The sequence below is a fragment of the Clupea harengus genome, chromosome 8, assembly GCF_900700415.2.
Source record: "Clupea harengus chromosome 8, Ch_v2.0.2, whole genome shotgun sequence".
NCBI lineage: Eukaryota > Metazoa > Chordata > Actinopteri > Clupeiformes > Clupeidae > Clupea > Clupea harengus.
Window position 1 is genome coordinate 21529005 of NC_045159.1, and position 20978 is coordinate 21549982.

General features: G+C 42.6%; 3 protein-coding genes and 1 long non-coding RNA gene across 4 annotated transcripts; 1 reads left to right on the forward strand and 3 right to left on the reverse strand.

Moving 5' to 3' along the window:
- Positions 1 to 217: 217 nt before the first annotated feature.
- nle1 (notchless homolog 1 (Drosophila)) lies at positions 218 to 7416 on the forward strand. The gene is made up of 13 exons (XM_012816568.3): positions 218 to 327; positions 725 to 870; positions 1214 to 1431; positions 1794 to 1873; positions 1966 to 2042; positions 2439 to 2536; positions 2951 to 3143; positions 3611 to 3746; positions 3848 to 3894; positions 4559 to 4761; positions 5790 to 5949; positions 6211 to 6281; positions 6801 to 7416. The coding sequence occupies exons 2-13, from the start codon at positions 733 to 735 to the stop codon at positions 6811 to 6813; spliced, it is 1434 nt and encodes a 477-aa protein (XP_012672022.1). The 5' UTR covers positions 218 to 327; positions 725 to 732; the 3' UTR covers positions 6814 to 7416.
- Positions 7417 to 7492: 76 nt separating this feature from the next.
- On the reverse strand, positions 7493 to 11618 carry slc25a1a (solute carrier family 25 member 1a). The gene is made up of 9 exons (XM_012816572.3): positions 11180 to 11618; positions 10282 to 10389; positions 10071 to 10170; positions 9850 to 9988; positions 9494 to 9578; positions 9106 to 9210; positions 8874 to 8989; positions 8709 to 8782; positions 7493 to 8235 (listed from the first exon to the last, which is right to left on the reverse strand). Exons 1-9 carry the CDS (start codon positions 11448 to 11450, stop codon positions 8121 to 8123), a joined length of 1113 nt encoding a protein of 370 aa, XP_012672026.1. The 5' UTR covers positions 11451 to 11618; the 3' UTR covers positions 7493 to 8120.
- A 948-nt stretch (positions 11619 to 12566) lies between these two features.
- LOC122133111 (F-box only protein 39-like) lies at positions 12567 to 15606 on the reverse strand. The gene is made up of 2 exons (XM_042708541.1): positions 15520 to 15606; positions 12567 to 12824 (listed from the first exon to the last, which is right to left on the reverse strand). The coding sequence occupies exons 1-2, from the start codon at positions 15604 to 15606 to the stop codon at positions 12609 to 12611; spliced, it is 303 nt and encodes a 100-aa protein (XP_042564475.1). The 3' UTR covers positions 12567 to 12608.
- A 3228-nt stretch (positions 15607 to 18834) lies between these two features.
- LOC105890454 lies at positions 18835 to 20445 on the reverse strand. Its single transcript, XR_004164160.1, has 3 exons — positions 20372 to 20445; positions 19853 to 20098; positions 18835 to 19471 (listed from the first exon to the last, which is right to left on the reverse strand). It is a non-coding gene; the product is annotated as an uncharacterized LOC105890454 (long non-coding RNA).
- Between the last annotated feature and the right edge of the window lie 533 nt (positions 20446 to 20978).

Here is a 20978-nt window from a genome sequence, read left to right on the forward strand (position 1 = left end):
CATACCGGTGGTGGTAAGCTACATCTGTAGCCACAGCTGCCCTGGGGCAGACTGACAGACAATGCTAGTTGAAGTCTATTCTACACAAGGCTTTGTGAATGCAAGTGGAGTGCACTTGAACATTATTTAGTCATCTATTTACATCATTGCCACAAGGTGGCAGTCAGCGTCGCACAATCTACTTCCAGCTTCCGCCATCGCCGGTCGCATGTTAATGACGCAAGTACGGTGTAATTAAACTGCGTCCGTGTTGTCAATGGACACACGTGTGAACCAACTTTAGCTAACCAACTATATCTCAAGGCAGCTGTCTGTTATACTAGCAGGGTATGTTCTTTCTAATAAACACTTTCGATTAGTTCGCAAATTTGATATGGTTGCTTCACTCGAAAGTCTCCCATTCTATCCGCGTGTGTCAACAATATCCTCTGTACAGTGTTGGTACTAGCTGTAAGTGAATTAGATAGGTTACGTAGTGAGCTACAACGATAGCTCGCCACGTAAGTCACATTAAGATATAACGTTATAGTTAGAAGACCTATCTACGAATCCAAAACGGTTAAGAGCACGTGGCTGATCATAGTTTATAAAAGAGTGCTTTTATACAAGTTAAATTTGGCAATTTTAGATTGAATCGTTGGCTTGACCAGCTAATGTGTCTCAAAGCTAACGTTACTGAGTCTCAGTGGTTCTCTTGCGTCATTGTCATTTTTTGTATTTGTAGCAGGCAGAATGAGTGGAGAAGAAGTGGAACGTATGCTGATACAGTTTCAGGATGAAGCTGGTGAGGCCCTTGGATCCCAATTCGATGTTCCCCTCGACATCACCCCAGACAAACTGCAGCTGGTCTGTAATGCTCTGCTCCAGAAGGTGAGTTAAATGAAGCGTCTGACGTCGATGGTCACGGATGGGATGCCATTTGCGTCACTAAGGAAAGACCGATGTTCCTCTCGCCACGGGGAAATGAGATCTGCTGCAGTCTGAATAAACCTTTTATCAAAACAGTTGGTCGACTGTAGACAGTTCAACGTCTCACTAATTGGCATGCTCCACGCAGTAAACACGACTAGTGATGCATCATGAAGGTGTTGCAGCAGTTTGCAAAATGTATTAACAATTTATGAACTGAGTTGTCTTCTGTTTACAGAGAGTAGTTGAAAGTTGAACACTGATACTGTTCTCACAAGCATCCCTTGCCTCTCTTTTAACACAGGAGGAGCCAGTGCCCCTGCTGTTCTTTGTGCGAGACGCAGAGGTGGTGTCGTCCTTGAGGACGTGTGTGCAGAGCCTGGGTGTGGAGACGGAGCAGGTGCTCCCCGTGGTGTACCAGCCCCAGGCGGTGTTCAGGGTGCGGGCCGTAGCGCGCTGCACAAGCTCCCTGGAGGGTCACACCGAAGCAGTCATATCTGTAGCATTCAGCCCCACCGGAAAGTAAGGCTGGGTCTGGACAAACAAAAGTGTTGCATGAGTACTAACCACTACCAGTCATGTCATGCTTGACTGTGAGTTGAGGAAAACTGAGGATTGACAGTCATACACAATAGATATTGACTTGTGAAATATTAAATCATCAAATCAAATCAAACTTCATTATATACATTTGCTTTACTTTTCTATGTAATGTTGTAATTATTTGGGTAATTTGTGTTACTGAGAGTGATATTTACTCATGCAGTCTGACAGAAAAGCTCATAGTAGTCTTCTCAGACTTATGATGGCTTCTCTGTCAGGCTGTCTAAACAAAACATCCTTTAACGTTCATGTCCTTTAAAAGGCGTATTGTTTTTCCACAGGTATTTAGCCAGTGGTTCAGGTGACACCACTGTCAGGTTCTGGGATTTGAGCACTGAGACCCCTCACCACACTGTCAAAGGTGACTAAACAAGCCTGCTCTGATGCTTTTGATAACTGCCAGGCTGTCTTTAAACCGGCTGCCTTTTAACCACCTGTCTGACTTTCCTCCAGGCCACACACACTGGGTTCTGGCTATTTCCTGGTCACCAGATGGCAAGAAGTTGGCCTCAGGCTGCAAAAATAGTCAGGTAATGGGTCAATGGGTTAATTCTCAAAGAGCTGTATATATGATCTTGATGGACAAGGCTTAAGCAAAGAACACCACAGTTTCTGTTTTGTTAAGAGTCTGTTGTTTTTGGATATTGTGACAATTTATAGAAGACCAGTCCTCTTGTGGGCGGCCTCAAACATTAATAGACATGGTGACAAAAGGCACCACAGTTGACCTCCATTGTCCCGTTTGTATGCTGGGACACCTGGAAGAACCTCAGTTCTCTTATAGTTATAGTATAGCCCTTGGGCTTCAAAGGCATCCACATTAATATAGGTCTGTTTTCTGTAATGTCCATGATGAGCTCAGTGGTGCAGCTTTGACATCTTTGCCGTGTTGTGTTGTGTTACTGATAGCGGTGTGTCCTCTGCAGGTCTTCCTATGGGATCCAGTCACAGGACAGCAGCTGGGGAAGACTCTAACAGGCCACTCTAAGTGGATCACCTGCCTATGCTGGGAGCCTCTGCACCTGTGAGTTGAATACTGCTGCTGATGTAGTGATCAGCTTTACCGGAGCACCTCTGTGTTTTTCCAAAATGCCTGCGTGTTCTTTAAGCATATCCTCAATCAGGGAGCGTCAGTTATTCTTGGATAGCTGAGTCATCCCTGTGTTACAGTGCTAATGGGTAGCCTATTATTTTGGTTTAGCCCTGTACTACAAGTGGTGAGTTTTACCGTTGATGAGGTCTATAAACCTCACCACTTCGTCATTATCTTCAAACTCTCCGTTATGAATATGGCTTCAGATGTATAATCTCAATTATTTAAATGTGCTTCCCATTATTTGATTATTATTGTGCAAACCTGTGAGGACATGTCCACAAACCTGTGATCAGTGTAAGACATGTTCTTCCTTCTGTTTGCTTATCGCCATCGTTGTCATAGGAACCCAGAGTGCCGGTACCTGGCCAGCTCCTCAAAAGACGGGAGTGTTCGGATCTGGGACACGGTTCTGGGTCGCTGTGATAAAATCCTCACGGGTCATACCCAGTCCGTGACCTGTGTGAAATGGGGTGGAGATGGGCTGCTGTATACCTCGTCACAGGACAGGACCATCAAGGTCTGGAGATCCAAAGATGTACGTATATCTATGGGGACATTTTTTACACATCACAAGATAGAATTCATTTAGATGATGTTTTCTAAACAGAGTTAAGGAGGAGCCCATGGGGATAATTGACAGCTGTCACTCACCCCACTTCTGCATTCCAGGAGAATTAAACCTGCCTAATCTGTTCTACGTCACAAGTGGCAGCATAGCAACGCATCCCACATCCTCCCCTTCATTTCACTAGTAGACCTTCACTACACTTGCTTTACCAGCCAAACCACCTAAAGTGTTCGCATGCGTTTGCAGTAGATAGATTGCTAGACCAGACCAGAACTCCTTACTGCTGCTTTAATTCCAGTGTGTATATGTGAGAGTAACAGAAAAGAGTGCAGTTTGACTGTTGTCATGCATTCTGAGCGGTTTGTCGTATATAAATGCCCCCAGGGAGGATTTTAATTCATTGGCATTTTGTTACCGTGGATGTTCCCTCATAGGGGGTTCAGTGCCGCACCCTCCAGGGTCACGCCCACTGGGTGAACACCCTGGCCCTCAGCACAGACTACGTGCTCAGGACCGGAGCCTTCGAGCCGGCCACGGCCACCATCAACGCGCAGGACCTCAAAGGCTCATGTATGTGGACACACCGTATAGTACATAGTGAATGTCTTCAATATGCTGGATTCATCTGTCTGTGTTCTGCTGTTAACTTGTCTTATTGTTAATCCATGCAGTAGAAGAAATCAAAGAGAAAGCCCTGGAACGGTATGACAAAGTCAGGGTAAGAGGGCTTTTCTTCCCCAACTAGTGGGATCAGTAAAAAGTTACAGGTCATTGTGATGTCCATAGCCATTGTCTACATAACCCACTGATTTACCATGTTAGTCGTTACTCTCTTGTCCACTATCATCAAAGCCCAAGTTAGCCTAATCATCACCATCAAAGCCCAAGTTAGCATTATTATCATCATCAAAGCCCAAGTTAGCATTATCATTAAAGCCCAAGTTAGCATTAACATCATCATCAAAGCCCAAGTTAGCATTATCATCATCATCAAAGCCCAAGTTAGCATTATCATCATCATCAAAGCCCAAGTTAGCATTATCATCATCATCAAAGCCCAAGTTAGCATTATCATCATCATCAAAGCCCAAGTTAGCATTATCATCATCATCAAAGCCCAAGTTAGCATTATCATCATCATCAAAGCCCAAGTTAGCATTATCATCATCAAAGCCCAAGTTAGCATTATCATCATCATCAAAGCCCAAGTTAGCATTATCATCATCACAGCCCAAATTAGCCTTATCATCATCAAAGCCCAAGTTAGCCTTATCATCATCAAAGCCCAAGTTAGCCTTATCATCATCACAGCCCAAATTAGCATTATCATCATCATCAAAGCCCAAGTTAAGTAATTGACTCATCATCCTCTCTCCCCTAAGGGTCAAGGCTCTGAGCGTCTGGTGTCCGGCTCGGACGACTTCACGCTGTTCATGTGGAACCCTGCGGAGGAGAAGAAGCCGGTGGCGCGCCTCACCGGCCACCAGGCCCTCATCAACGAGGTGCTCTTCTCACCAGACGCACGCCTGCTGGCCAGCGCCTCCTTCGACAAGTCCATCAAGATCTGGGAAGGACGCAGCGGCAAGTAAGAGCGTTCAGTAGCTTATAGCAGGGGTTTGTGTGGGAACTCATCGTATTGTCTAAGAGTGTCATTTTTATATGCATAGTTATCATATTTGTAATTTTGGTTGAATGCAATGAAAATGTAAAAAAAACATTGTGATGGAATGAGAGTAGTATTTTCTCACTTTATGTACAGATGCATTTACATGATATAAGGAAGATGGCATTAAACCTCAAACTGATGACTTGAATTCATGTCAACCTGAAGATAATAGTTGACCTGGGTAGTTTTCTGAAACAAATTATTTTACAGTGAAAAAAATAATCTACCGTGAATAGCTTGGCGAGTTGAAGATGACCTGACCTGATGATGCATTTCTGTAATATTTTAAGCAAGATTGCTTTTTTATTTCAATTTTTTACCGTTTACCGTCAAAATGACAAAAAAGTAAAGAGCCTGAAGCAAAGTTTGGGCACTCTGCATGGTCAGCACACACAGTAAAACCCCCTTTGGAAAGTATCTCGGCTTGTAAACACTTTTTGTAGCCAGCTCCAAGTCTTTCCATTCTTCCTTGCTAATGGCTACTAGTTCTGTGAGACTCTTGGGCTGTCTTGCATGCACTGCTCTTCTGAGGTCTATCCACAGATGTTGGATAACGTTTAAGCCAAATGCCTTTGCTCAATGTGGCCAAAAAGTCAGTCCACAGGACTTGTTTCCAGAGAGTTCTATTTTTTGGTACTCCTTCCTTTTTTCACTCGTTTCAATTGTACATTTGGAGATCAGTTCATCTTCTACTCCCTTAACTATTCACAGTGACTGCAATTTTGTCCAGGGGTGCCCAAACCCTTGCATGCCACGGTAAAAAAAGACTTAATTGAGATTGAATTTTCATCAACCTGATCGTGCTCATGTTCCAGTTGTGTGATAATTGCTACTACCCCAGGTGTGAGGTCACATTAGCTTGCTCATGTTGGAATCATGTTCGAATTCATACCCTGTGCATGAATGTGTTGGTTGATTTGACCTCACCTCCTGCTCTCCTCTGGCAGGTACCTGGCGTCCCTGCGTGGTCACGTGTCGGCCGTGTACCAGGTGGCGTGGTCAGCGGACAGCCGCCTGCTGGTAAGCGGCAGCAGTGACAGCACACTGAAGGTGTGGGACGTGAAGACGGGCAAACTGCACACCGACCTGCCGGGGCACGCCGATGAGGTGAGGGGCTGGAGAAGGGCTCACCTGGCCGCATGCCTGGGTTCACCAATTAAAGTTCTTTACTTGTGACACTGACAATGTGCCTGGTCAAAGCTAGCGATCAGTGTCATATCCAGGGTGTACGCTCCGCTAGTTTCCTATGCTGTAATCTTTTTCAGAACTAGTTTGTTGTATGTTATAGGGGAGTTCAGACATATTTCCTATTTCAGTGAGGGCCTCTGTTCCTTGTATGTGTTTGGTAACTCTGTGAAATGTTGTCAGGTGTTTGCAGTGGACTGGAGTCCTGATGGCCAGAGAGTGGCCAGCGGGGGCAAAGACAAGTGTCTGAGGATGTGAGTACACACTCGTACGTTTACACACACAAATATGGATAGAATTGAACTTAAGTCTAATATACTCAGGTATATATTTTACCTACCTCGTGATGTAAATGTATGTTGCATTTATAAGAACTATTTTCAAACTTACACACAGTAATAAGAAATCTTATTTCAACTAAGCGCACTCATTTGTAAAAAACACAAACATTATCCCACGCTGCTGTGATACTATAATTTCCCTTGGGGAATCAATAAAGCTTGCCTTCACAAGATTTAGAATTGCTAATGCAATTTCAATGTCAGTTAAATCCCTTGTTCCCATCAACGTGAAAGACAACATTTACCACAGTTGTGTCCAGACATGTATTGTAATCTGTCCGTTAGACCTATATATAACCTAAACACCTCCCTTGTGAACCTCACCCGCCTAAGCCCATTGACTAACAGTAATGTATTTATCTTAGCATCTGCCTGAACACCTGTCAGGTTTGTTTACGTTGTCTGTCTCTCTCTCTCTCATCATGTATGTAGATGGAGGAGGTAGCCAGACCCGACCCGTCCTTGCATCATTCAGTGAAGAAATGTCACTAGCCCTGATCTATGAAGAGCTCATGAGAAAGGCTACTGAACCAGCACTCAATCATCCAGTGACCTACAACCAACTATCTGACCCAGATAGATTGCTTTAGTCTCGTGCAAGATTGGGTGCCAGGTCAAATGAGAGTAAAGGGGACGGAAACGGCACGTTGTGCCTTTTTATTGTCTGTTATTAAACATCCTTACATTTGCTGTCTGCTCGCTGAGGGCTGAGGGTTGAGACTGAGTTTACACCGGTCTAATCTCTACCTAATCTGCTTCTCTTAGCCTTAACGCTCATGTTAATACCAGCCACTCTGCCTGAGGTGCATGTCGTTTCACCGCTGATCAGCTACAACTGACGTAAATACAGATATGCTTCCCCCCTTTTCTGCAAAACTATGAGATGTGTTACTACAGAATGGTGAAATATATTGTCAAATATAATGGTTCGTTTTCTACCCAGTACAGATGGGGGGAAAGGATGTTCATCATTGAACTGATCATGTTTTGGTATATTACAGATATGTGCATCTTCATGTCATTTGCAAATAAAATCCCTATTCAAATATATGTGTGTGTGTGTCTTATGCCAAGTTTGACAGAAATGCCGTGAAGAGGAACCATAATAAAAAACGGACACTAAACCGGGTTAATAATTTAATACAGGGAATCTTTCAACTTGCATTTTCCTCGAATCTTATAAGAATTTTTTTGTCAATATGTAACAAAAACTAGAACTGTGTTAAAGTAACAAAGCAGCATATGTTCACCTCCAGTGTGACTGAGCCTTTGAGCTATAGATCATCTGCAACATGACCGCTGTTCTGTGTTTGAGTGCCACGGTGCTACCTTTAACGTCATGCTAAAGAGGACACATTGGTCAGAGCTGGAGACGGAGCATTTGCACTTCTTTTAGGTACAAGCTATCCACATACTACAGAGCTCATGTTCCGTGACAGACTACGTAAGAGCATGGTGAAGAACAAGACACTTAGCGAGTTCACAGCAGTGGAAAAAAAAACAAAAAAAACATACATTGCAAGGCTGAACATCAACAACAGTATTTCTGAACGAAAGGTACAAAGTTGTGCATTAACGTCTAGCTTCTTCGTCAGCAGTTTTTCCTCCACGACACAGATGGTGTGCACTCTTCACGAAGGAATCCAGGTTAAACGTATTGTACCGATCCTAGCCAGCCGTGTTAAGAGCATCTCCCTCGTCGCTGCCTTAAGCTCCACCATTCAAGTAAGTACCAGCACTCTCGCCTCACTCTTATTCGGTCTTCCACATGTTGTTTAACAACTTCACCACCTCCTCGTAGATCACAAAGACGATGGCTACGTCGAGACACACTCTGCCCAGCCGCGGCACCGTGCCTTTGTAGAACCTGTAAAAGAACAGTGCAAGCACAAGGTCAGAGGTCAGATGAGGGAGTGAACCTGTGGAAGAAGAGTTCAAGCACTAGGTCAGATGAGAGAATGAACATGCGGGTCGTTTCATGGGGGCAGAAAGGAGATCATTATGGGGGAGAAGATAGAAGTGGGTGGCAGAAGAAGCCTCTGCTGACAATGCTACACTTCTTTCTGAAACCTACCCTATGCTACACTCACAGGTATTCTTTCTGAAACCTACCCATTGCTTGACAAAACACCCTTAATTGCACTTTTGTGGTTCAATCAATGTGCTTACTTTGCACCCCAACTTAACAAATAATTGGGTTGCCTCAGAAGTAGTCCACACCTGCTAACTAACTGTTCACTTCATTCATCATTTAAGCCAAATACACCCATGCTGTCGGTCTCCTGCCTGGCCCCGTCTGAAAACTTAAGAGTGTTACACTAATTGGCAGGAGATGCTTACGCTTGTGGTCCCTCGTTCCTTAGTATCTGGAAAGCACAGTCAGCCGTGTTTCTGTAGCGATGGGCTTCCAGACCCTGAAATGGAAATTGAAGATTAAACAAGCCCCTAGAGATTCCCAGATTAAACAAGCCCCTAGAGATTCCCATATTAAACAAGCACACTAACCTGCATTCTAGTTTTGATCACATCAAGGGGTGTGTTGCCAAACACACTGGCGGCACCAGCTGTGGCACCAAACATAGCCGTCACCACTGGGTGCATGTCACGTCTGGGGTCATCACCTAGGAAACGCAGGTCAGAGGTCACACTTGGTCCGAACAGATATATCTCAGCATTCTATGAGGTCAAGACTCATACAGAAAGCCAAGTTTTATACGTATGTCGAGGAGCTTCTCACCTTTGTACCAGTTCCGTAGAGAATTCATGACATAAAACCGGATGGCCTGGTTGGACCCTTGCTTCAGTACTGTTGCGGTCAGCCCTTGGTAAGTGCCTCGGATGCCTACAGAGTTCAACAGGATCTATTTTTATATAATGCAATATCATCTGTCCAGTGATGAAAGAAAAACATTGACACATTGCATTATGCACCTTTCATCACTATTTTGTGCCACACGTAAGTTTTATTCGAGAAATGGTCATCTGTCAAAGTTAAAATTAACAATCAAAGGCTTAAACCTATTGTTTATCAACCCACTATTGAAATGACAGAGGCCAGTCCTATGTCTTAAGTGGCTAACTGAAGGGATACTGGCACAGTTTTCAGTGATTGCACTCAGTTTTACCTTGGTCCCTTATGATTTCACGAACGCCATGGAAGAAGCCGCGATACCGCGGACGTAGTGAGCACTGGTCATGGATGAACTTCACCTGAAGTGAGGGAAAGTTAGGCGTTACAAAACAAGACTGTGTTAACTTAAGATACATTTGCAAATGTATTGTACATTTCACTTTTCTTTTTTTAACAATCTCTATATTTGGATTTGGCATTAATACATACATACATCAATACATAGCATAAGTAAACAACAATCGAAAAACACTTTCAGTAAGCAATGCAAAAAATTGCTTAGTTGAGAAGTGTTACATTTTATTAACTATTTTGTCCCCTCCAAAGCTATACATTTAGCTAAAGACCCACCTTGAGCGTCTCCATTGGACAGACTACCAGCACAGCTTCAGCTATACCCGCTCCCAGGCCACACAACAGGCTGCGGGTGTTGTCAAGGCGACCATTGGCATCCCTCATAGGACTACTAAGCACCTCAAACGTGCCAAACCTGCATGGCGGATTATGTTTAGTTAGTGAGGCAGGATTCACGAGGAAGATTATTTAGCATTAGAGTAATAACCGCCTCTTACCGTACGGCCGATTTTGGAATAGAGCCGTAGAGAAGGGAGCTGAGGCCACGATAAAGTCCTCTAAGGCCATGATCCTGCACTGTCAGCTTTACACAGTCTCCTGTGAACACAAGAATGCAGAGTGGTCAACCACACCTCTGCTTCACCGAAGGAATCAATAACTTGAACTGTTTCAATGCAAAATGAACAACCAGCTTTGTGAGTTTCTTACCAATGCCCCTGTATCTAGGGTTAGTGGCTCGTTCGTCTAGCTGAAGTTGTGTCTTGACATATTCTGTTGGGAAGGTGATGCAGATCTCAATCCCGCCTGCAATCCCACCTATGAGGCAAACACCGATATGGTAGAGACTATGAACAAAATATACTCAGTTGAGGGACACAATATATCACTAGCAGCATTATAATCTCCATAAATTGATAACATATCGTAAAGTTGTTAAGGAGAGGAGAGGATGATATGAATGGACAGTTCGTGTCCGTCCACATGAATGGACATCTAGAACTGTAAACAAGTTGAGCTGGACTCCTGGCAGGCTGATCAGAAGAAACTGCACCAAATGTGTTTTACAACCATACAACTGTTCTTATTGTTCTTCTTGTCGTTCACAAGACAGCTCGGAAAGATTTAACTAAGTGGTAACTGATCTGGGAATCCCTAACTTTAACGATGGTAAGACATGTTGCAAAACCGTTCATTTGTAAATTGACCGCACTACAAAGACTTTTAGCTAGCTGCTAACCGTTTAATGGGGGGCTGTATTGTTGCGAAGTTAAGGCTCGATGTTGATTAAGGTCAGTCGTTTGAGTTGTCGTTCAGTGTGAATTAACGTGTTTTCTATACCAAATAGCAACATACAGCGGTTTCACTAGCTGTTATACATCTTGTTAGAAGAGTGTCAACTTAAAACATGTAAGTTATTCAACTTTGCTGTCAAACTGAGATTGTGGGAGGCAAGGGCAACTCTGACGTCTCCTCAGTATTAGCTAGATAGCTAGCAAGCTAACTGCCCTGCTGTTTCTACCTTGCCTGTTCGCCGGTATGACAAGCGTAGACGCAGGGTATCAATAGGTTATAGTTGATACAATAACAAAGGAGTTGTCTTATTTACCTGCAAGAATGGCTTTTCCAGGGTGTGTTACCTTCCTTCCACCAACAGCAGCGGCAGCCAACGTCCTTTTTGACGAACACGAATGGAAGAGGTCTTGGGAACGGTATACTGCAGCAGTGCCAGTTTGGTTAACGTTACCGTTACCCCAACATGAGGATGGAATTGAGGTCGGTGGATGCTGTTGCTGCTGTTGCTGCGAGCATCCACCCCTGAAACCTACATTTTTACACGGCCCCTCTGAGATGGAAAACGGTTTCCACAACGACGACATGATTGCCTTCCGTCCCTAAATCTCTGCAAACACAGTCAATCGTTAATTCACGAATGCTTGGCCACAACCCTGAGCCCGAGACCGTCTGGCGCATTAGCCAATTGGCTGCGGCCAACACAATAACAGATGGACCACTGTATGGCGTGGTGGCACCACACTCATGAATTATGAAGTCAAACTAAGCATCTAGATAGGCGATTGGCCAAATTCCTCCTATTTACATAATATATTCTGCGACTGCTTCTACTTAATATTAAAACATGGAAATAACCAATGATGTTGCCGCGGAATGGGACTACTAGGTCACTGGTCTGATGCAGTGATGTCAGCAAATTGAAATGCGATTGGTCAAAGCACAAACAGCTGTGCTGATTAAATCAATTTATGTCTGATATACCACTTGATTTTTGCAGATAATTTGTCTCCATAAGGGGGTTTTGAATTTCTTGGGTGGACAAGGAAAAGTTTTGTTTCACCAAACACCAGAAGCTGTGCCTATAGACCAGACATTTTATAAGTCTGTAATGAAGGGGTGAGGCCTTTGTTGACCTATATTGAGTAATTCTTATTTTGAATAAACCTGGTATACATTCAACTTGGAGAGGCATCCTCAATTTGTTGACATTTGGCCAATACACTGTGAATGCAAAGGCTAGCTGATCATGTGAGATGTAGGCTATATATATATTATTATAAATTCTGCCTGTGCATTTGAACTTGTAAATCAGTTTGCATTCGATGAATGACTCCTGTCTGTGGCTGTGTAAAATACGGCTCCCAGGTGGTTTACGAAAATAAATGAATTCGTCCCTGATGTTCGATCCATCTGTAAAATCATTTAATAGGGAAGAGTTCAACCGAAAGCTGGAGCTCTGGGTGTATGAAGGGACAGTAATCAGACAGCAGCTCCCCCAGCTTATTCTCCTCCTCCTCCTCATGGCTGTCTCCTTCACTGAGGTAGCACGCCTTCACCTGCTCAAAGCCAACTCATGGGCGTCAGTCTACTTTAAATACATCATGTGACTGTAGCCTGTGTTCCTTCAGTCTAATGCAAGCTACATTGAATAGATGTAAATGGAACAGAAAGAAACACTGTTGCATATTACATCTGGAATCATTAGAACTCTGCCGACTCGTTTGAAGCTAACACAAAATGATTTAATTCCAAGCTATCCATGACGAGGCTGATTGTCTTACTTCAAAGGTCCTTAGAGGACATCTGGTCTCCTGGCAGTATTCAAGCACCTGTTCCACAAAGTCGATGTCCAGGTAAGCATTGATCATCAGGGAGTGTAACTGCCAGCACGTCATCACCAGCTCAAGTAGCTCTCCATCCACGGACTCATAACAGTTGTCGATTTCCACAGACAAGACCTGCTCTCAAACATAATGGGTTGACATTATTTAACATTTAGAGCAGCTGGTATTAGGCATTGCTAATGTATTAAGAATGAATTCAGTCCCTATTTTAAGAAGTCATCTACTGATACCTCATAGTTCACTGCACAGGAATGTAGCTGCTGCTATTGCATTAATAAAACATTAAAACACTATGATGTTTTTCAACACCAGAAGACTTTAGGGATTCCAAATATATTATTCCAAATATATTCAAAATATTATGACTACCACTGCTCTGCAGGGCGGCCATATAGTGTTCGTCAAAGATGTTTTCTCTTGTAATGTATTTCTTTAATGTATTCATTTATTTATCAATCTATTTTCCATTGATTTCTGTGTGGCCCCACATGACGGACACAGAATATAAGGTTTATATCAGGCTCATGAATCTTAAGAACGGCTTAAGCTGAAGTTTGGACATTTGGTATGTTATGCTTATGCTTATGCTTGGCCACATTCTTTGGATGCATGCCACATTTTGTTACATTTGCTCCATAGGGGGCGCTGCAACTGACACATTTAATTTTCTCAAAAACAACTTACGGTAAACCGAAATTTGGAAATTTGTTATGCTTATACTTGACTACATTTGCTCACATCTCTTAAAGTTCCATTTGGCTGGCTCAACAAAATCGTTTATGTAGCCTCATTATTAATGGCACTTGGAAGCTATTTTCCCAATTTCAAACTAATCGTCCATAAGATGTTGCTAGAACATGTTACACCACCTGTTTTCCTCAGACAGTCTAGTCTATCTTAAAAAATAATTTTGTCTTTAAATCCTTACAGAACATTTACCAAATCATTCCATCGTTTGCTACTTGGGGCAGTTTGCACATTGTGCTTGGAGCCTGGAACATGTTTAAATGTTCTGATAATACAAGTCCCTATCCTGCACATGCTTAGGCGGTAATCTTCACTATCTCTCTGCACTCTTTGCACTACTTTCCTCGTGGACATCAACACTGACACAATCAATGCACACTGTAATATCTGTATAATATCTGTATAATATCTGTATACACCCCACTCCCTGTGAACATGTTCTCCCTATGTGTATTGTTTTTCTACTGTGATTTGTGTATGTATGTTTGTGAGTTAAGTTAAGTGTATAAGCTACTGGATGACCTAAATTTCCCTCTGGATTAATAAAGTATCCATCTATCTATCTATCTATCTATCTAATATAGCGTTACTGCTTCACACCCTTTTAGTGTACAGACGACACAATCACAAAGTATAGTTTTTTACATTTTTTGGAAACCTATCAGGATCTTTCCTATTCAGTGCTGTTTCAGTAAAAAAAACCTTGGTTTACTGATTCAAAAGATTGGTAGGGACTGAAATATATGCGAGTCAAAATGTGGGAAAGATAAGTAACTCCACATTACTTTAAAACTACCTTCACTGTGTCTTCACAGAACGATGAAATATGGCTTAACCATTACATCTAAGGTTAGAGTTCTTGGGGCCAAATGTATGGCATGTTTATTTTACTTAACCCTATAATGTCTGTTGTATCATACTTGCCACATACATTTTTGAGGGAAATCTTACTCTAAAAAACTTACTTTAAGAATGATATTTATATTTATGTCCTGTATTGAAGCAACTTATAATTACTTAATATTTTGTACTTTCTCTTAAAAATGTATGTATCAAATATGAGACAGCAGGTATTTAAGGTAAATATATCAAGTATGAAATATAATACAGCAAATATTTTAAGGTAATTTATCTGTAAATCACTCATTGTGACAATGCTGAAAGAAAGATCTTCTCAGCACCTCTTTGATGATGTGAAACTTGGTATGTGAACTTGGGTCACTTTCCTAAGGTGGTGCAAAAATGTTGCCTCATTTGACCACTTTGGGGTGCTGTAATAAGCTAATTTGTACAAAGGTTGTATAAGGTTCCCATTTGAAAAAAGAACCAACCCACATGAAGTATTCCAAAACATTCCAAATGCAATGAGCAATATATGTTTATGTTTAAAATAAACATTTGTGTGATCAATAAGTGCATCTTAGGGTCCTGTTCGTCCTGTCGGATTTATTTTCCTATACTGACTGCTGGATTATACATTATCCCACTTGCCAAAATGATAACAGACATTCCTCCCAAATCTCTCTTTTTAAGTGATTTCGTTTTTTTAATTTCGTGGCTTCTGCTGAGAAAAAATTGTTATATTATATTATATTATATTATATTATATTATATTATGTTATATTATATTATATTATATTATATTATCATACAATGAAAAGATGTTGAAGCTGATCCCCAAATTTAGGACATTGAAAGAACAGCATGTTTTGTCTGGTTCTGCACGTCATTACTACCCTTGGTCCTCTTACTCTATTTACTATTTACATGACAGCCATGTTTTTTTTAAACATATAGTACATAGTTTTCCAAGGTCATACCTGTAGCTGGCTCCAGTAATGTAGTAAGATGCAAGATGTCTCAATTTCATACCTGTAGCTGGCTCCAGTAGTGGGTCATACCTGTAGCTGGCTCCAGTAGTGGGTCATACCTGTAGCTGGCTCCAGTAGTGGGTCATACCTGTAGCTGGCTCCAGTAGTGGGTCATACCTGTAGCTGGCTCCAGTAGTGGGTCATACCTGTAGCTGGCTCCAGTAGTGTGGCAAGATGTCTCAAGGTCATACCTGTAGCTGGTTCCAGTAGTGTGGCAAGATGTCTCTGAAAAGGGGTCTGGCGCTGACCTCCTGCTCGCTGAAGTTGCACTCTGACATGGTGAAGGCGGCACAGAGGGATCTCAGGGAGAAGGATCCTCCGCAGTCTGTCTGTATTGGTGATCCCTTCCACGTCTAACTCCACACTCAGCTCCGGGCAGTGCCGGACCAGAGAGGGACCAGGCCAACCCACACACCACCTGAGAGTGAGGCTCCTCGTGATGACATTTCATCCGCAGACGTTTGAGGTTTCCACCTGCGCCACTGCAGCCATGACCTTTTGCTTGTCGCCCGGGCCTGGTCGAGGAGCCCAAGGCCTCCAGGAGCTCATCGGACACACAGCTGTAGCTGAGGGACAAACTCTCCAGCCAATGGAAGTGACCAATGAGACCAGAGAATGGCTGGTGGCTGTACACGGGCACGGACGACGCGAAGAACCCCTCCAGATCCAGAGAGAGGATCCCACTGGAGTGCCTAGCAGCGCAGGCGAGGTGCTGCTGCGCCCGGGCGACGGCCTCCATGACCTTCAGCCCGTGTGGCAGAGACATCCGGCACCCCCAGAGGCTCAGGTGGAGCAGGTAAGATGGACATGTGACCCAGGAAGTATGTCAGCCAGTGGGCTACGCCGCTGCACGTCCCCCTCGTCCACGTGTCCTTCTGCAGGCTCCAGGTTCCTGACGCTGAGAGAGCGCAGGCGCGCCCCGGTGCTGCCACAGCTCCAGGAAGAGAGTCCTGAGGGCCAACTGGAGCTTCCGGGCCACCGTCACCTTTCGCGCGTACGGCAGGGACCACCCGCACCCCAGCTCCTCCAGGAAGGCGCCCAGTGAGCGCACGTAGCTGACGGCCTGCTCCTGCTCGGGGCGCTGGCTTTTGGAAAGCACGGCCGGTGAAGCAGAACCGACGGGAGCGCCAGAGCGCCGGGGAGCGCGCGGCACGTGCAGCGGCGGCAGACGAGGGAGGCCCGGGCGCGGTCCAGATTGCCCAGCCAGAGGAGCACATGCTGCAGACACACATCAGGGAGCAGGTCCCATTGACACGATGGTGAGTCATCGGCCTCACTGACGTCAGCAGTTGGCTCACATCTCTCAGCGCTGCTGTCTGGAGTTTCTCCACTTTCCTCCCATGTGCCGTCCTCTTCTTGCTCTGGAGAGAAGTCTTCACTCGGTTGTACTTAGACTCATCCTCGCCAGGTCACGTTCAGTTCCTCCTTCCAGGATGAAGATCATATCTTTAATTTGAAATGGTTGTGCCTGCATTAGGTTTGAGGTGAGTATATTCTTGTTATAACAGTACCATAGTTCCCTGTTGTGGTCAGAGATCAGCCAAAATTGATGTTGAGCCCCTTGACTGAGTTTGAGTGCATTTTGTATAAACACATAATGTGAAACTGATTAGGACATAACTGTCCTCTGGGGTGCAAGACCCACAGATTCCTTGCTTCTTTTGACTGATTAGAACACTCTTATAACATGCCATTGTTGAGTCATGACATTCTATTATGCATAAGCCTGTTCTTTCTCTTCTTTTCCCCTAGTACTCATGTATGAGATCCTGTTTGGCAATGATGGATGCACCGTGCATTCTCTTAATGGGCATTTCACGTCTTCTGTCCAGGTGTGGGAAAGGACCAGATCAAACACGCAGTTCAATCAGTGAACATTACTTTCGTTAAAAACCTGGCTGTTTTGCACATACAATTTTCCCACTTATTCAAATTTGGCATAATTGCCTGCCTGTTTTTCTTTAATGTATTTTTTTGCTGCTAATTATCATCTTATGATGACTTGGTGAGATGAGGGATTGGTGTGACAACATAATTGAATGGCATAAATACATTTACCATGTTCTTTTATCATATTTTTATTTTGAACAACAGTTTGAAAGCAGTCAGTAATATTTTAGATTCACCACTGGATGGCGATATATTCCTTATACTTTCCTTTGCTGTATTTGTATCATGGAATGTCTTGGAAAATAGCAAATAAAGTTTGGCAGGACTTTGGCAGGTTAGATAATGACAGATACACCAGTAATGGTGTCTGAGCATATTTTAAGAAGTGTGAAATGACTAGAATAAAGTGCATTAACCCTGATAAATAAAGTGTTTTAAAATATATCATACATATAGAATAAAGTGTATTAACCCTTCAGCAGGTACTGTCACACTGGTGTCAGATGAATTAACGTTCTGAAGAATATCTGGGGTACATCAATCATCCATCTGCGATCATCGAATGCTGGTTTATTGGAGGTTCCCAGCAACAGCCGTAAGAAAATCGGGGACGCAGCCCTTGTCAATTACGCCCCAAAGCTATGGAACATACTGCCTATAGACATCAGGGAAGCCAGCTCGCTTAACATCTTTAAAAGAAAACTAAAAACGTACCTCTTCACCTTAGCCTCTAACTAGCTACGACTTTGCACTATATATATATATATATATATATATATATATATATATAAAACCTTTAAATTAATTTAATTATATAATTTTACTTACTTACTTTGATCTTCATCATGATATAACATGATATTAAGGGGTTAGATGAAATATATCTCTGCAGAGTTTTATTTTCTATCTTATGTTATGCATTTTATGTCACTGTTCACTGTTTTTATGATCATTTTAATAATTATTATTATCATTATTATTATCAAAAATGTTGCACTATATCCTAGTTTTGATGTTTATTTGATGTCTATTTTTATGTGGATCACTGTGCATGTAATTTCTTTGTGCACGTAATGTATTTGCTGTTAAGCACTTTGCGCTGCATTCTTTTGCATGAAAGGTGCTATATAAATAAAGTTTATTATTATTATTATTATTATTATCATCAAATGTAACAGGACATTTTAGAATCTTACATTATTGATAAACACATTATTTTCTTAGAATGTTCAAAACTCCCCTGCTGAAGTTAATATGTACAGCCTATATGAGTTTGTTGGGAACACACACACACACACACATACACACCGTCACTGTCCTTATTGTAAAATAGTAATCATGATACGAGCTGAATTTTTGGCTATTCAATGATAAGTTTCTTAAATAGCATCAATGTACAATATCTCAATGAGGGAGATGTAGGCCTAATATTCATTTTAAGCCAAAGACAAAAAATGACAATCCTGTGAGGATTAATGCGAGAGAAACAATAGGATTTTATTCACACAACCTTCCAATGATATCTTGAAAAATGGCTTTCTATTACATTCTATTCTTAAAGCACTTACTCAACCTGAAATTACAACCAGCAACATGTTTTTCTTCACAACATTACATTTTATTTCAAGAAAATACATTTTATTATAAAAATACATTTAATTTTGTAGAGATATAGTGTGTAGTTTTATTTTATATGAACTGTTTTACAGTTAATTTATTAGTTTTATTCTGTAAAACTGGAAAAATGGAAATTACAGTTAAAAGAGCAATGATGCCTTTTACTGAGCTGATCCACTGAAACCAAATATAAATAATAAACAGAAGTATCAGAAAGCATTCAAGGTTTGTTTGCGATCTAAATCCTGATGAGGTTGAAGTGGCAATACATGAGTTCGATTATAAGTCGGCTTTGACAACATGCACATTACTGTAATGATTACGGAAATCCAAGCTGACAGATTTTAAAAGAGTCCCTGGATACCTGTGTTAAATACATGAAAAATGAATATCTTTCTCACAAGGTAGGATGAATGATGTTTCAAAACTTTATGAATGTCAGTAGTCTGTACAGTGCTTGCTGTGGCATCCTATTGACATGAAGGACTTCCACCATGCAATGCTATGCACCACTGTGGTCTCTTTGGGGATTCGTTATCATGGCTAAAAGATCTTCCAAAGGATAAATAGTGTAAGAGATCAATCACTTGTTGTTGCTGTTGTGTTTGTCAGGCCTTCGAATAATACACATTTTGCCTGAGAGGAAAAGGACAGAAATAAAAAGTACTCAAGATTTCATAACTATGTTATGTTTAGAGGAACGATATTAGGGATCTTGTCTAGGATTCCATTTTTGTGTGTATGTGTGTGTTGTGTGTGTGTGTGTGTGTGTGTGGGTGTGTGTGTGTGTGAGAGAGAGAGAGAGAGGAGAGAGAGAGAGAGAGAGAGAGAGAGAGAATGTCTGTGTGTGTGTGATTATGTGTATGCAGCTGTGTTGTGAGTGCATGTATCTGTGCAAATGTAGGTGCATAATTCTTGCGTGTGTGTGTGAATGTATGTGTATGTGTAATGCATGTTCGTTTATGTATGTGTGTGTGGATGTGTGTGTTCATAGAGGAGATCTCCATGTGTGTATACCTCGGTGCCAGCGGAGTGTGTCTGGAGGAAGGGCCAGGTTGCAGTGAGGACACATGCATACCTCCTCCTCCTCTTCCTCCTCCTCCTCTCCTCCTTCCTGAACTCACGAGGCCCTCTGCTGCCCCACAGAGGGAAGGGCGTGGAGCGAGACGAGTTTGGAATTCCAAAGTGGGGCCTGGGGTCCGTCTGGTAGCTTGGACTTCTGCCACCAGGGGGCGGCGAGCAGACATCACCCCTCAATTGCAGCTGAAACAAATACAGAAGGACGCCCCTCTGGTCAACAGTTGGAGTGTTGTCTTGCAGTATGTTGCTGTGCTTTGTTGAGGAACACATCTGCCTTAAATCACATACAAAATGTCGCAGGCAAATTACACTTTGCCAATAAATAGTCACATTTAAAAATGGTCAGTGTCATCTGTTTGTTCTAGTCTGGCGCTTTTCCCCCAAACTTGTTTAAACTAATAGCACACATAAGGCAGTAAAGAGCAGAGAACACAACGACAACAGTGAACCCCCCACCAGAGGCTGACTCAGACTCAGGTCCTCACGAAGCAGAGACATCATGCAATACCAGCAGGGCTCCGTAACGTCCTCTGGAGGAAATAAATACACATCAGCAAATTAATAGTGTTGTTTTCCTGGGACTCGACTTCTGGCATCGGTCTTGGCATCAGACATAAAGACCAGTGTGAAAACTTGTGACTCAAGTCACCAAGCTAAACATTCAGCTGATTGAATTGAATCACACACACACACACAGAGAGAGAGAAAAAGAGAGAGAGATGGAGAGAGAGAAAGAAAGAGCGAGGCATATGCACCACATACACACACATAGAGACTGGGAGCTGAGCATGAATGTCAGGCTGTTACTCTTAGAAAAGGTGAATATCATAGACTGTTGTGGTAGACTCTCTCTCTCACACACACCACACACACACACACACACACACACACACACACACACACACACACACACACACACAGAGAGAGAGAGAGAGAGGCTGTTTAGTTACTCTTAGAAAAGGTGAATATCGTAGGGTGTTGTGGTAGACTCTCTCTCTCACAAACACACACACACACACACACACACACACACACACACAGAGAGGCTGTTTGGTTACTCTTA